A 15237-nucleotide genomic window follows, 5' to 3' on the forward strand; every position below is an offset into this window, starting at 1 on the left:
GGATGACAAACATTTTTTTTCAAATATTTACTGGCCATTTGTAGTTCTCTTAAAAATGTCTGATAAGTTCATTAGCCCATTTATAGATTGGATTACTTGTATTTTTTTAGATTTATTTATTTATTATGAGCAGTGTTCTGCCTGCATATATGCCTGCATTCCAGAAGAGGGCACCAGATCTTATTATAGATGGTTATGAGTCACCATGTAGTTGCTGAGGATTGAACTCAGGACCTCTGGAAGAGCAGACAGGTCTCTTAACTGCTAAACCATCTCTCTTACCCCACATCAATACTTTTTTTTTTCAGAGCTGGGGACGGAACCCAGGGCCTTGCGCTTGCTAGGCAAGCGCTCTACCACTGAGCTAAATCCCCAACCCCACATCAATACTTCTTGAACTGTTCCACAAGACAGAAAGGTAAGGAACACTACCAAATTCTTTCTGTGATCCCGGTGTTACCCTGACACCAAAACTGGATACTGACAAAAAAACAACAGGAAGAAAACTATAGACCACAGTGAGTACACGTAAACATTCCCAGTAACATTCTTGCAAACTGAGTTCAAGGACACACTGAGAAGATGAGGACCAAGCTAGTTTCACTCCAGGGATGCAGATGGGGGCTAGAGAGATGACTCAGCAGTAAAGAGAGCTAGAATTCTGTTCCTGGTAACCACTCAAGGTCTCATGACTGCCTCTAGCTCTGGCTCCAGGGGATCCAACACCATCTTCTGGCCTCTGGAACCACCCATACACATATAGAATGCACACACACACACACACACACAGAGAGAGAGAGAGAGAGAGAGAGAGAGAGAGAGAGAGAGAGAGAGAGAGAGAGAGAAAGAGAGAGAGAGAGAGAGAGAGAGAGACAGAGAGAGAGAGAGAGAGCAAGCTGGGGTGGCAGGCAGTCTTTTTATATGCAGCCCACACCTGACGACTGTGGCAAATAATTACCTAAGCAGTTGCTAGGTTCCTGAGAGGAGCCTAGTCGAACTGCAGTAACACAGGGCAGAATGGACTCAGTATTGAATTCTCTTTTTTTTTTTTTTTAAGTTTTTTGTTTTTTTGGTTTTAGACAAGGTTTCTCTGTATAGCCTTGCCAGTCCTGGAACCCTGTTTTGTTTTGTTTTTTAAGATTTATTTATTTATTATATATAAGTACATTGTAGCTGTCTTCAGACACACCAGAAGAGGGCATCAGATCCCATTACAGATGGTTGTGAGCCACCATGTGGTTCCTGGGATTTGAACTCAGGGCCTCCGGAAGAGCAGTCTGTGCTCTTAACCACTGAGCCATCTCTCCAGCCCAGTATTGAATTCTCTTAAACCCTGAAGGAAGAGCTAACATCAATACTTTTTTTTTATAGATTTATTTTTTTGTATGTGAGTGCTCTATCTACATGTACATCTACACACTAGAAGAGGGCATCAAATCCAGGTATAGATGATTGTGAGCCACCATGTGGTTGCTGGGAATTGAACCATCTCTAGAGTGTGGAAATTTGATTCTGCTTTGCATGAATGAAAGTTTCCTCAATATTCACATTGTTTTTTTCTATTCCTTTTTATGTCCTCATATTAATTGGTAAGAAAGTTAAGTCAAACATGCAAGAACAGATCCTTTCTCAATGTGATTTTAGTTTACTATGCATTTGTCAAAGCAGGTCCCGAATGAAGTACCACATCAATTCCACAAACTCTTTCTGTGATTCCAGTGTTACCCTGACACCAAAACTGGATAAGCACAAAAAACTACGCCAAAGAATGACGCCCTGGACTCAGAGAGTATGTAAACGCAAAAAGTGTTTTATTCTGCAGAAGTCCAGCATGCTGGGGTCTCCCCATTACCAAGATAGAGAAACAAGTGAGCTTCAAAGGCTCCATTTAAGGCACATTGGAATTCCTAGGTAGGTGGCTTTATCTTACTCTTAAGGACACTCTGGAACTATTACTGAGGTGTGAAGGCTGGAGCCTGGGGTTTTTTCTATTAGTAACTGACTTAGTCTCCTTGACTGCCAATTTGAAGTCTGTCATGGAATCAGCCTAACCTTTTCAATAACACTGAGCAACAATGGGCAACAGGCAACATGAGGTTCTGACTCTAAGGGACAAGAGCTAGCAAAGCCCAGATCTAGTGATTTGTAAATGTCCTTCCACTGAGCACTGGGCTCTGTTCTTCCATCAATTAGAAATCAGAAATGTACTAAGAAGGTTAGGGCATAGCAACTGCTGTTTCCAAAAGTACACCGTTTCCGCTAATCCATCATGTGAACAAAATTCCCTATTATTCTAAGAGTATGAGATGCTTTTCTGCCCCACTGTCCCCCCGGACAGAGTCTTGTGTATCGTGCACAGCTCGGTTTTTCTTGTCCAGTTCTTTGTCATTGCCAAAACCATTTTCATCATTGGTTCCCCTACCCCAGCACTGGGTATTGAACACAGCAACATACACATATTTTCTAGGCAAATACTTTACCACTGATAAGTTCCCAGCCTTTTATATCATTTTATGTTGAGTCAAGGTCTAATGGAAACCATGACAGAAAACCACACTGGTCAAAGTGCAAAGATCTATTGATAATGAGTGCCCAGCCCCAACAGATACATCTACCACTGAACTCCTGGACCTAAGGCTAAGAGAACATTCTAGAAGACGACAGCAGAAAGATTGTAAGAACCAGAGAACCAGGAGCTCTGCTGTGAGAGTGTATCTCCTAGACTACACATATGCTACCTCAATGGTATGGTTGCCAGAACAAGACCTAAACAATGACAGCACCAGTAGACATGCTAATGTGGGGGGGGGCAGGATCTCAAAGACCTACGAGCAACTGATGACTGCAAAGAGAGGGAGGACTCTCTTTTCTAGGGATTGAGCCCCCTGATTGGTTATTCAATACATAGTGGTCAGCCTGGAATCATACACTGAACTGGGTTCAGCAGGTTGTATTTATATATTGATGTGCATATTCATATGTAAAAATAATAAAGAAAATCAGGCCATCCATTTGAGCAGGAATGAGAATATTGGGAAGGAAAACAAAGAGGAGAAATTATATAATTAATTATATTTTAATTACAAATTTTAAAAAATCATTTTTGATCCTCCTATGTCAGCCTCTTGTAGTAGGGATTACAGGTCTGTGCTAGCCTGGGACACATGAAATTCTGTTCACCCCCCTTCCCCAAAATGCTGGTGTCTCCAAAACAAAGCTGTCTTGGAAGCATGAGGACCTGAATTCCATCTCCTGAATCCATGTTAAAAATAAAACAAATCAGTAAGCAGCTGGGCACAGTGATGCACACTGATGATCCCAGCACTGGAAAGACAAAGTCAGGTGAGTCCCTGGGGCTCACTGTCCATCAGGCTTAGTCTAAATTAGCAAACTCTAGGCCAATTAGAAGCTCTGTTTCAAAGGGTAAGGTACAGACTTGAGATATGGGTCAGAGGTTAAGAGCATTTGTGGTCTTGTAGACCAAGGTTCTGGTCCAGCACCTATATAACGGCCTGCAACTGTTCTTAACCCCGGTTTCAGGGAGCCTGCTGCTCTTCGTTTCCTCTGTAGGTACCAGACATACATGCAGGCAAATTGGTCATCCACATAAAATATAAATTAATTAACATTTAAGATTTAAGTGAATTAGCTCCTGAGATTTCCTTCCTGCCTCCACAGTATAGTAGGTGTCCTTGTACATGCATCTGCACATGCAGAGAGCATAGAAACTTAACTATTCTGCTCTTGACGCAGTATTTCCTAGAAATAGATCTTAAAGAAAACATACAAAATATAAACATTATAGAATAGAAGATGTCAAGCATTATAAAAGTGGTTGATGGGTGATCAGGGGTCTATTTGGTAGAACAGCTACCAAAATGTTTAAGAACACAAAGCTGAGCCTAGCAGCCCACAACTCTATTCCAGCACTCAGGGTCAGACACAAGAGGATCGTCACAAGTTCAAGGCCAGCCTGGTCCGTAAAGTAAGTTCTGGGCCAGGCAGGGTAGGGAGTAAAAACCAAACACAAATTATCAATACACATGGATAAAATGTAAAAGAAGCCGTGCATGCAAGAGAAAGGCTGATTTGCCGTGGTGCTTGGGTTGCTTTCAAATGGTTTAAGTTGAAGTTGTTTGACAGGTAATGAGGAAGGGTTTCCTGAAGCCAGAACTGACTTCGGATTCATTATGGAGTTGAGGCTGGTCTTGACTCCTTATCCTCTGGCTCTACTGGTGAGCACTGGGATTGCTACTGTGCTCCGCCATGCCTGACTCTAGAACAGGGTTGAGCACCAGCATTAACTGGTACCAGTTGTAGGGCCTTCATCAGTTTTCCTTTCTGTGCAGGCTGTCCCCTCAAGGTACAATGAGAAGGCAACTGCTTTCTATGCTGCTGCTGCTGTAGGAAGTGAGCAGAGCATTTGACACCATGCCTAGCACAGAAGAACAGCTGGGTACGTATGTAGGATTCCAGATGTTAGTCTCTGTATTTTTAAACTGTTTCTGCCTTGTTAGCGCTAATTCTAGCCACATGTTCAGTATGAAGGCATGCAATCTTATGTCATGATCCTGATCATGATCCGAGAAATCTGAAAAGAAATCTCGGTTGTGAGGTGAATGGCTTGAGGAATGATGCTGCATCTCTTCATTTTCTTTTAACCAAGTCATAAATCTAATTGCAAAATCAAAAAAAAAAAATCTCATTCACACCTCTGCTATCAACTCCCAGATCTCAAATTGAGCCCCATTCACACAGTACATTCAGGGGTCATTAATGAGTGAACAGCAACAACAAATTAGAGAAATAATGTGATACGAAGAAGTGGAGACTTACCACAGCCACGGTCACTGCCTTCCAGAAGCTTCTAGGCATTGTAGTTTGCTAAGGACTTTGGAAGCAGAAAATTGTAGAAGATGTTTCTCTATTTTCAGGTCTGCAGCTGATTTTTTTCAAATGTCTTTCTTTGGTTAGCTCAGAGGCAAAATAAGAAACGATAGTGTGCAAACATCTCCCTCAGGTTTGCAGTGTCTCATTATACATTAAACCTATCTCAAAATGCCGCTCTAGTTATGCATCTGTGGGGGAAGTATTGTCTTCCCCCAAGGCATGCTCTTTCTTTGGTCAGATAGGAGATTCGAGGGGGTGGGGTGGGACTAGAAAGACAATTTTTGTTTTCCTAGTAGTGGGAGTCAAGTACGCACTGAGGAAATATTTGTCATGCTTGCCACATTTTTGTCATAGCCTTGTCTAACAGAAGCAGGGGCCAGCCTAGATGAGAGAAGAATGGCTGCTGTGTATGGCAGCAGGGAAAGTGCCCTGGCTGCCCGACTCTCTTCCAGGACTGCCAGGACAATCTTTGTAAACACAGCTTTGCTATCCTGCGTAATTCAGGATTTTTCTTTTCTGCTTCTTTGTTTGATGTTTATTCTGTTGTTATTGATTGCCTTTATTTTTTTTTTTTGAGGAAAGGTTTCTTGATGTAGCTGAGACTGTCCTCAAACTTAAGAATCTCTTGAGTGCTAGTTATCCAAGTATGTACCACCATAACTAAACTTCACATTTTCTTGAAGTCTTTGTAGACTGCTTGACATTCATGGTTTCCAACCAGCCTCCAGGATTTCTCCTCCCAAAGCACCTATCTTAACTAGGGTTTTACTGCTGTGAACAGACACCATGACCAAGGCAAGTCTTATAAGATCAACATTTAATTGGGGCTGGTTTAGAGGTTCAGAGATTCAGTCCATTATCATCAAGGCAGAAGCATGGCAGCATCCAGGCAGGCATGGTGCAGGAGGAGCTGAGAGGTCTACATCTTCATCTGAAGGCTGCTAGGAGAAGACTGACTTCCAGACAAGTAGGACAAGGGTATTAAAGCCCAGGCCCACAGTGATACATCTACTCCGACAAAGCTACACCTCCTAATAATACCACTCCCTAGGCCTAGCATATACAAACCATCCCACTCCCTCCTCCCTCAGGCACATGAGTCTATGGGAGGAGGGGGGCATACATATAATTTTTAAAAAGTACATTTATTGCAACTTCAAAACTCCCCATAGCCTATAGCAGTCTCAATAATGTTAAAAGTGCAAAGTTCAAAGTCTCTTCTGAGATTCATCCAATCACTTAACTGTAAGCCCCAAAGCAGGACAGAAAACCAGCTGGGAATACTCCAAACTCTGCATCTCTGTGTCTGATGTCAAAGCAGTCTTCAGATCCTTTTTTCATCTTTGTTGACTGCAGCAAACTTGTTTCTCCTGGGCTGGTTCCACTTCCTGCTAGCAGCTTCCCTCAGCAGATAGACCATGGCTCGGATATCGTTAACATCTTGGGGCCTCCCAGTCAACTAACATCACAGCTTCTTCTTCTTCTTTTGTTTAATAGACTTTGTTGTCTGGTTAAGTCTCATGAAGAACATTTGGGGTGGGGGACTCATAAGTAAAATTTTTAATTACATTTTAAATGTTATCCCATTTCCTGGCTTCCCCTCCAGAAACCCCCTATCCCACCCCCAACCCCCGCTTCTATCAGGGTGCTGCCTCACACACATACCCACTCCCTCCCAGACATTCCCCTACACTGGGACATCTAGCCTTGACAGGACCAAGGGCTTCCCCTCCCATATGCAGCTGGAGCCATGGGTCTGTCCATGTGTATGTAGTCTTTGGGTAGTGGTTTAGTCCCTTGGAACTCTGGTTGACAGGTATTATTGTTCTTATGGAGTTATAAGCCCCTCCAGATCCTTCAATCCTTTCTCTAATTGCTCCTACGGAGACCCCACTCTCAGTCCAGTGGTTTGCTGCTAGCATTCACCTCTGTATTTGTCATGCTCTGGCTGAGCCTCTCAGGAGAAAGCTATATCAGGCTCCTGTCACCGTGCCCTTCTTGGCATCCATAATATTGTCTGGGTTTGGTGGCTGTATATGGGATGCATCCCTATGTGAGGCAGTCTCTGGATGACCTTTCCTTCAGTCTCTGCTCCATATTTTGTCACTGTATTTCCTCTTGTGAATATTTTTGCTCCCCCTTCTAAGAAGGTCTGAAGCATCTACACTTTGGTCTTCCTTCTTCTTGAGCTTCATGCGGTTTGTGAATTGTATCTTGGGTATTCCAAGCTTTGGGGTTAATATCCACATATCAGTGAGTACAGTACATACCATGTGTATTCTTTTGTGATTGGGTTACCTCACTCAGGATGATATTTTTTAAGTTCCATCCATTTGCTTAAGAATTTCACAAAATCTGGGCTGGAGAGATGGCTCAGCGGTTGAGAGCACCCGACTACTCTTCCAGAGGTCCTGAGTTCAATTCCCAGCAACCACATGGTGGCTCACAACCATCGGTAAAGAGATCCGATGCCCTCTTCTGGTGTATCTGAAGACAGCTACAGTGTACTTATATATAATAAATGAATAAATCTTTAAAAAAAAGAATTTCACAAAGTCATTGATTTTAATAGCTGATTAGTATTCCATTGTGTAAATGTACCACATTTTCTATATCCATTCCTCTGGTGAAGAACATCTGGGTTCTTTTCAGCTTCTGGCTATTATAAATAAGGCTGCTATGAACATAGTGGAGTATGTGTCCTTGTTATATGTTGGAGCATCTTTTGGGTATATACCTAGGAGTGGTATAGTTGGGTCCTCAAGTAGTACTATGTCCAATTTTCTGAGGAACCTCCAGACTTATTTCCAGAGTAGTTGTACCAACATGCAATCCCACCAACAATGGAGGAATGTTCCTCTTTCTCCACATCTTTGCCAGCATCTGCTGTCACCTGAGTTTTTGATCTTAGCTATTCTGACTGGTGTGGGGTGGAATCTCAGGATTGTTTTGATTTCCATTTCCCTGATGACTAAGGATGGTGAACATTTCTTTAGGTGCTTCTCAGCCGTTCAATATTCCTCAGTTGAGAATTCTTTGTTTAGCTCTGTAGCCCATTTTTAAAAGGGTTCATTGATTCTCTGGAGTCTAACTACTTGAGTTCTTTGTATATATTGGATATTAGCCCTCGATCAGATGTAGGATTGGTAAAGATCTTTTCCCAATCTATTGTTTGCTGATTTGTCTTATTGATAGTGTCCTTTGTCTTAGAGAAGCCTTGCAATTTTCTGAGGTCCCATTTGTCCATTCTTGATGTTAAAGCATAAGCCATTGGTGTTTGTTCAGGAAATTTTCCCCAGTGCCCATGTGTTCAAGGCTCTTCCCAACTTTTTCTTCTACTAGTTTGAGTGTATCTGGTTTTATGTGGAGGTCCTTGATCTTGGACTTAAGCTTTGTACAAGGCAGTAAGAATGGATCAATTTGCATTCTTCTACATGCTGTCCTCCAGTTGAACCAGCACCATTTGTTGAAAATGTTATCTTTTTTCCAAAGGATGGTTTTAGATCCTTTGTCAAAGATCAAGTGACCATAGGTGTGTGGGTTCATTTCTGGGTCTTCAATTCTATTCCATTGATCTACCTGCCTGTCTCTGTACCAATACCATACAGTTTTTTATATAATACTATTTGAGGTTAGGGATGGTGATTCCCCCAGACGTGCTTTTATTGTTGAGAATAGTTTTTGCTATCCTGTGTTTTTTGTTATTCTAAATGAATTTGCAAATTGCTCTTTCTAACTCTGTCTAGAATTGACTTGGAATTTTGATGGGGATTGTTTTGAATCTGTAGATTGCTTTTGGCAAGATGGCCATTTTTACTATATTAATCCTGCCAATCCATGAGCATGGGAGGTCTTCCCAACTTCTGAGATCATCTTCAATTTCTTTCTTCAGAGACTTGAAGTTCTTATCATACAGTTCTTGCACTTGCTTGGTTAGAGTCACCCCAAGGTATTTTATATTATTTATGACTACTGTGAAGGGTGACATTTTCCTAATTTCTTTGTCAACCTATCATTTGAGTATAGGAAGGCTACTGATTTGAGTTAATTTTATATTCAGCCATTTTGCTGAAGTTGTTTATCAGCTATAGGAGTTCTCTGGTGGAATTTTTGGGGTCACTTAAGTATATTATCATATCATCTGTACATAGTGATATTTTGACTTCTTTTCCAATTTGTATCCCTTTGATCTCTTTTTGTTGTCTAATTGCTCTGGCTAGGACTTCAAGTAGTATATTGAATAGGTAGGGAAAGAGTGGGCAGCCTTGTTTAGTCCCTGATTTTAGTGGGATTGCTTCAAGTTTCTCTCCATTTAGTTTAATGTTGGCTACTGGTTTGCTATATATTGCTTTTATTATGTTTACATATGGCCTTGAATTCCTGATCTTTCCAAGACTTTTATCATGAAGGGGTGTTGAATTTTGTCAAATGTTTTCTCAGTATCTAATGAGATGATCACGTGTTTTTTTCTTTGAGTTTGTTTATATAGTACATTACATTAATGGATTTCCGTATATTGAACCATCCCTGCATCGCTGATGAAGCCTACCTGATCACGATGGGATGTGTTCTTGGATTCTGTTTGCAAGAATATTATTGAGTATTTTGGCATCCATGTTCGTAAGGGAAATTGGTCTGAAGTTCTCTTCCTTTGTTAAGTCTTTGTGTGGTTTAGGTATAAGTGTAATTGTGGCTTCATAGAAAGAATTGGGTAGTGTTCCTTCTGTTTCTATTTCGTGGAATAGTTTGGATAGTATTTGTATGAGATCTTCTACAAAGGTCTGAGAGAATTCAGAACTAAACCCATCTGGTCCTGGGCTTTTTTTGGTTGGGAGACTTTTAATGACTGCTTCTATTTCTTTAGAAGTTATGGAACTGTTTAGATGGTTTATCTGATCCTGATTTACCTTAAGTACCTGATATCTGTCTAGAAAATTGTCCATTTCATCCAGATTTTCCAGCTTTGTTGAGTATACACTTTTGTAGTAGGATCTGATGACTTTTTGGATTTCCTCAGTTTCTGTTGTTATGTCTCCTTTTTCATTTCTGATTTTGTTAATTTGCATACTGTATCTATGCCCTCCGGTTAGTATGGCTAAAGGTTTATCTATCTTTTGATTTTCTAAAAGAATTAGCTCCTGGTTTTGTTGATTCTTTATATAGTTCTTTTTGTTTCTACTTGGTTGATTTCCTGCCTTCTACTGCTCTTGGGTATAATTGCTTCCTTTTGTTCTAGAGCTTTCAGGTGTGCTGTCAAGCTATTAGTGTATGCTCACTTCAGTTTCTTTTTGGAGGCACTCAGAGCTATGAGTTTTCCTCTTAGCACTGTTTTCATTATGTTCCATAAGTTTGGGTATGTTGTGCGTTCATTTTCATCAAATTCTAAAAAGTCTTTAATTTCTTTATTTGTTCCTTGACCAAGTTATCATTGAGTAGAGCATTGCTTAGCTTCCATGTGTTTGTGGGCTTTCTGTTGTTTTTGCTGTTATTGAAGACCAGCCTTAGTCCGTGGTAATGTGATAGAATGCGTGGGATTATTCTATCATCTTGTATCTGTTGAGACCTGTTTTGTGACAGATGATATGGTCAGTTTTGGAGAAGGTATCATGAAGTGCTAAGAAGGTATATTATTTTGTTTTAGGATGAAATGTTCTATAAATATCTATTAAATCCATTTGGTACATAACTTCTGTTAGTTTCTCTATGTCTCTGTTTAATTTCTGTTTCCATGATCTGCCCATTGATGAGAGTGGGGTGTTGAAGTCTCTCACTATTAATGTATGAAGTGCAATGTGTGCTTTGAGCTTTAGTAAGGTTTCTTTTATGAACGTAGGTGCCCTTGCACTTGGAGCATAGATATTCAGGATTGAGAGTTCATTTTGGTGGATTTTTCCTTTGATGAATATGAAGTATCCTACGTTATCTTTTTTAATGACTTTTGCTTGAAAGTCAATTTTTATTTGGTATTAGAATGGCAACTCCAGCTTATTTCTTCGGGTCATTTGCTAACCAAATTTGTGATGAGGCTAATGAGTGATCTCAAATGGGCTGGAGAAATGGCTCAGCGATTAGGAGCCCTTGCTGCTTTTGCAGAGGACCTGGCTTTGGTTCCTAGCACCCAACCACCTGAAACTTTAGTCCCAAGGGACCTGATATCCTCTTCTGGTCTCTTCCAGCTCCTGAACATATGTGGGTACATTACTAAATACATAAATAATTGTTAAGAAAAATAAATGTATCTCTATAGTTCTTGGGAAAGAAATATGTCAACTCGGAATTCTACATTCAAAGAAAGGATTCTCTCATAAGCCGGAGGCTGTGGCTCATGCCTGAATCCCAGAACTTGGAAGGTGGTGGCAGAAGTAGTAAGAGGTTAAGGTCATTCTCAGCTATGTGGCATGTCCTAGGCCAATTTGGGTTGCATGGGACCCCATCTCAAAACAAAGGACAAAATCAAGCTTGCAACGAGGATATTAAAAATACAAAATTAAGTGTCAATCAAATGGTCTGGATCTCTGGGTGTGCCAAAGCAAAGTCTGCAGGTGGACCAGAATAGACCTTGGAACTCAGCAGACCTGGCCCTTTTGTTATTCAGAAAGGAGTTTGGTCCCAAAGCTCTGAGAGTCTTGCTTCTTATTCATTGTCCAGGGCCCTGTTCAATATTCTGTGTTCTAATGTTTTGGTTTTGTTGTTTCAGTTGTAAGACTATAAAGATGGATTTCAGGAGACAGAACGTAGGTGTACATGCATCTTGACTGGGTTTGGGTCAGTATGATCTTTTCTCCCTCTCTCTTTTTTCAAATCTCTTCGGTTGGCTTTTGTCATAAAGATCTTTTCCAAAGCAAAGCATATACAGCCTCATGTTCTTAATTGTTCCTTTTCCAGCAAATAGGAAAGCTTGGCTTTTCCTTTTTTTTTTTTTTTTCATACTTGAACAGAAGTACTGGGCTGTAATCAGTGCAAATGAGATGACGTGTCCATTGCTAAGCCGATTATTTAGGAAATCTAATATTCTGATTTTCCAGTTAAATCATATTCTCATCCTGGAACACAAAGTAAAATCAATATTACTAAGCTCCAGAAACAGACTCTGGTCCCCTGTGCCACCTCTGTCCAGCTGCTGCTGCTCCAGGACATTCTGTGCTCACTGAGGCTATTCCACACAGCCACTCTGGGAATTTTGCTTCACAGGTAGCTAACGTACTCCTGCCTCTTCAAAGTTCCAGACTCTTGCCATTTAGGTGACCTCCTCTGCAAGGAAACCCTTGCATTTAAAAAGGGCTAGTCTTCCTTTTTACAGGGACGACAAAAGAGCATCTGTTTCCTGTTTCCATTGATTTATCAATTATGCATATATTATGGATTAGAACTAGTCTGTCATATGCATATGTGTATACATACAGTGATGTAACCATCCTGCCAGGTACTCAATCAACTCAAACTGTCCCCTAAAAATATTTAAACTTCTGGCTTTAAAAGGTGTGGCAGTGGCACCCACCTTTAATCCCAGCACTCGGGAGGCAGAGGCAATTAGGTCTACAGAGTAAGTTTCGGAGCAGCAGGGGCAAGCAGGGAAACCCTGTCACAGAAACAAAACAAAACACCAAAAGGCATCCAAATACACCGATTCAACACCAGTGTTGTAGGAGGAATGAGTCAGCATACCCTGACTGGCGGTCCGGTCCGTAATGGCCCAAGCAACACAACAGCTATATCAGCATTTTACAACTTTAGGATCTGCCTGGCACAGGGAGACAAATGATGACAGAGTATGACCTGGCCAGTCAATCAGGGTGCCAGCAACAAGGAGCGAGATGTCATGGACCAATGGGGCATGAGTGGAGGGTGTAGTGGCACTCCCCAGTTCTGCAATAAATGAGTCTGATTCTGCTTCTCACCTCATTCCTGAAGTCTGTCATTGATTCCAGGTCTTCTTACCTCCTACCCACAAAGAGCAACTCCAGGGGCCAAGGGCTAGGGTGACACCAATGTGATTTTATCTCATGCCTCGAGAGTCCTCATGGACCCAAGTCTCATTCCAGGCATAGAAGACACTTATCTCCGGCAGCACTGCCAAGTGTTCCCCTGAAGTCATTCCTCTAGATGGATGCCTTCCAGCAGAGCACACGCTCCCAAAAAGTTTTCCCACACAAAAGTATTACTGGATGCAAAAACAAACAAACAAACAAACAAACAAACAAAACCTTTTGATGTATTGGTACATGCTGGGGGAAAAAAAAACTGTGATAACCAGTTTAGAACTAAAGGAAAGGCACAGAAATATTCACAGCAATCAAGATGGCGGACACATTTACCAATAGCCACAGAGCTGCCTTCTAGTAGAGAGCTCATTAGAATTATTTTGTTCTCTATCATTTCATAGTTAAGAAATAGTTCAACTACAGAAAATGAAAGGCTGAAAGTATACCTCAATGGCAGAGTTCATCCTTATCATTGCAAGACCCTAGTATGATCTGTGTACATGGGCTCTTCTCTCTCTCTCTCTCTCTCTCTCTCTCTCTCTCTCTCTCTCCCTCTCTCTCTCTCTCTCTCTCTCTCTCTCTCTCTCTCTCCCTCTCTCTCTCTCTCTCTCTCTCTCTCTCTCTCTCTCTCTCACACACACACACACACACACACACACAGACACACTTAAAATAAGCCCTTAAAAAAGAAAAAGAAAGAAGAAAAGGTGGAAGAAATAAAGATCTTTTGGCCATTTATTTCTAAAGCTTTCACTGTTTTGTTTTGCTTTTATAGTATCCCGCGTGTATTTTATGGAATAGTAATCTTATAATTAATTTAGTACACATGAAAACGGTAATGTTCTTACTTAGTTTGGTCTCAGTTTCTACTTTGATGCACCATGTGTGAATTAACAAATTCATGTTCTAAATACTGGTCTTACAGACTGGAATTTTATTTGCTAAACAAGTCCTAAGGTCACCATTTATTTTGTTTTTGAAATTTTTCCTTATGAATCTTGAACTGGACCTCTAAAACTATCCCATAGCTAGCCCAAGGATATGAACCATTCCAAGAAATTACTTTCACAATGTATTTATCTATTTGGGCACTTTTCCCTCAAAACATGGAGTAGCCATGAAGCCAAGCTGGTTATCCTGCTGCATCAGCTTCCTATTCAAATTTTCAATGATTTTCTAGTAACTATCTTAAAGAAAAGAAGTGTGTTCTTACTGAACATGTGAGAAATCTGTTGCCAGGAAGAGTAAGGCAATTCCCATCCCACAATGCTTCTCTCGCTCTCTGCTCGCTCTCTGGGGACAGGCAAGCATCTGCCTCCACCACATCCTTCCATCATGATGTTCTGCCTGACATGGACCCAAACCCACAATAGAACTAGCAACTACGGGCTGACAACTGTGCATCCAAATAAATATTTCCTCTTGTAAACTGTACCTGCAGTATTTTATCAGAGGGGAGGAAATTGACTAGGACATGCAGGTAAGACTGAGAATGTCCTCTGGTTGAAAACATCTGTCATGGAATTAGCATGGGGATACAGGGTAAACAATCCAGTGGTTTTGTATATACTGCCTGAAAAGGAGAGTCAGGAGCTGGAGAGATGGCTCAGTGGTTAAGGGTGCACACAGCTCTTACAAGGACCCAGGTTTGGTTCCCCATACCGGCTTCTGGTTGTTCATAATTGCCTCTAACTCCAGATGAGGAGAATCTAGCGCCCTCTTCTGGACTCCACAGGCAGTCCATTCATGTTCACAAACCCACCATAGACACACTTAATTACAAATAAAAACATCTTTTGAAAAATGTGTAGCCAGGCATGGTGGCACATACCTTTCAACCCAGCATTTGGGAAGCAGATGCAGATGGATCTTTTAGAGTTCCAGACTAGGCAGGGATGCATAATGAGACCCTGCCTTAGAAAAAAACACAAAAGAATCAAATCAAGTAGTGATATCCATCTAAACTGAAAAATAATATATACAGGAAAAGGTAGTGATTGTACCAATTGCATTATTTTTACTAAGCTATTTCATCTCCTTCACACACAATGCAAACAAATGAAACATACCTCCCCCATACGCCCTTGCTATTATTCATCCTAAACAAGCTTTGCTGTACTCACAGAGGCCTGGGAGTGCAGTACAGCAGGCAACACTTAAGGGACAAGCGCACCATTTTGAGTCTGATCCATTCATGTCTGGCAATTGCACTAGCTCAACAGAAGCTGCAGTACACCAAACCCTTTCTGTGGTACGCTCAGATCTCAAGTAAGAAAAGACCATAAACAAACCCATAAACCATTTGATGTGACTATATACTACATCTGTGAGCGCCTAAAGGTGGAAGGTGGCAACGGCTGAATTC

The 15237-nt window shown here is 41.1% G+C and overlaps 1 protein-coding gene and 1 long non-coding RNA gene across 2 annotated transcripts in view; one reads left to right on the plus strand and one right to left on the minus strand.

The window, feature by feature from the left end:
* Filip1 (filamin A interacting protein 1) overlaps positions 1–5050 on the minus strand; it is a 195264-nt gene extending 190214 nt beyond the window's left edge. Inside the window, exon 1 of the mRNA XM_017595467.3 lies at positions 4837–5050. Within this exon, the coding sequence (XP_017450956.1) occupies positions 4837–4875 (39 nt within the window). The 5' untranslated portion in view covers positions 4876–5050. The remainder of the gene's footprint in view (positions 1–4836) is intronic.
* Positions 34–7433, plus strand: LOC134480211 (uncharacterized). Its single transcript, XR_010054441.1, has 3 exons — positions 34–418; positions 1669–1911; positions 4350–7433. It is a non-coding gene; the product is annotated as an uncharacterized LOC134480211 (long non-coding RNA).
* Positions 7434–15237: the final 7804 nt, after the last annotated feature.

The sequence above is a fragment of the Rattus norvegicus genome, chromosome 8, assembly GCF_036323735.1.
Source record: "Rattus norvegicus strain BN/NHsdMcwi chromosome 8, GRCr8, whole genome shotgun sequence".
In the NCBI taxonomy this organism is placed as follows: domain Eukaryota; kingdom Metazoa; phylum Chordata; class Mammalia; order Rodentia; family Muridae; genus Rattus; species Rattus norvegicus.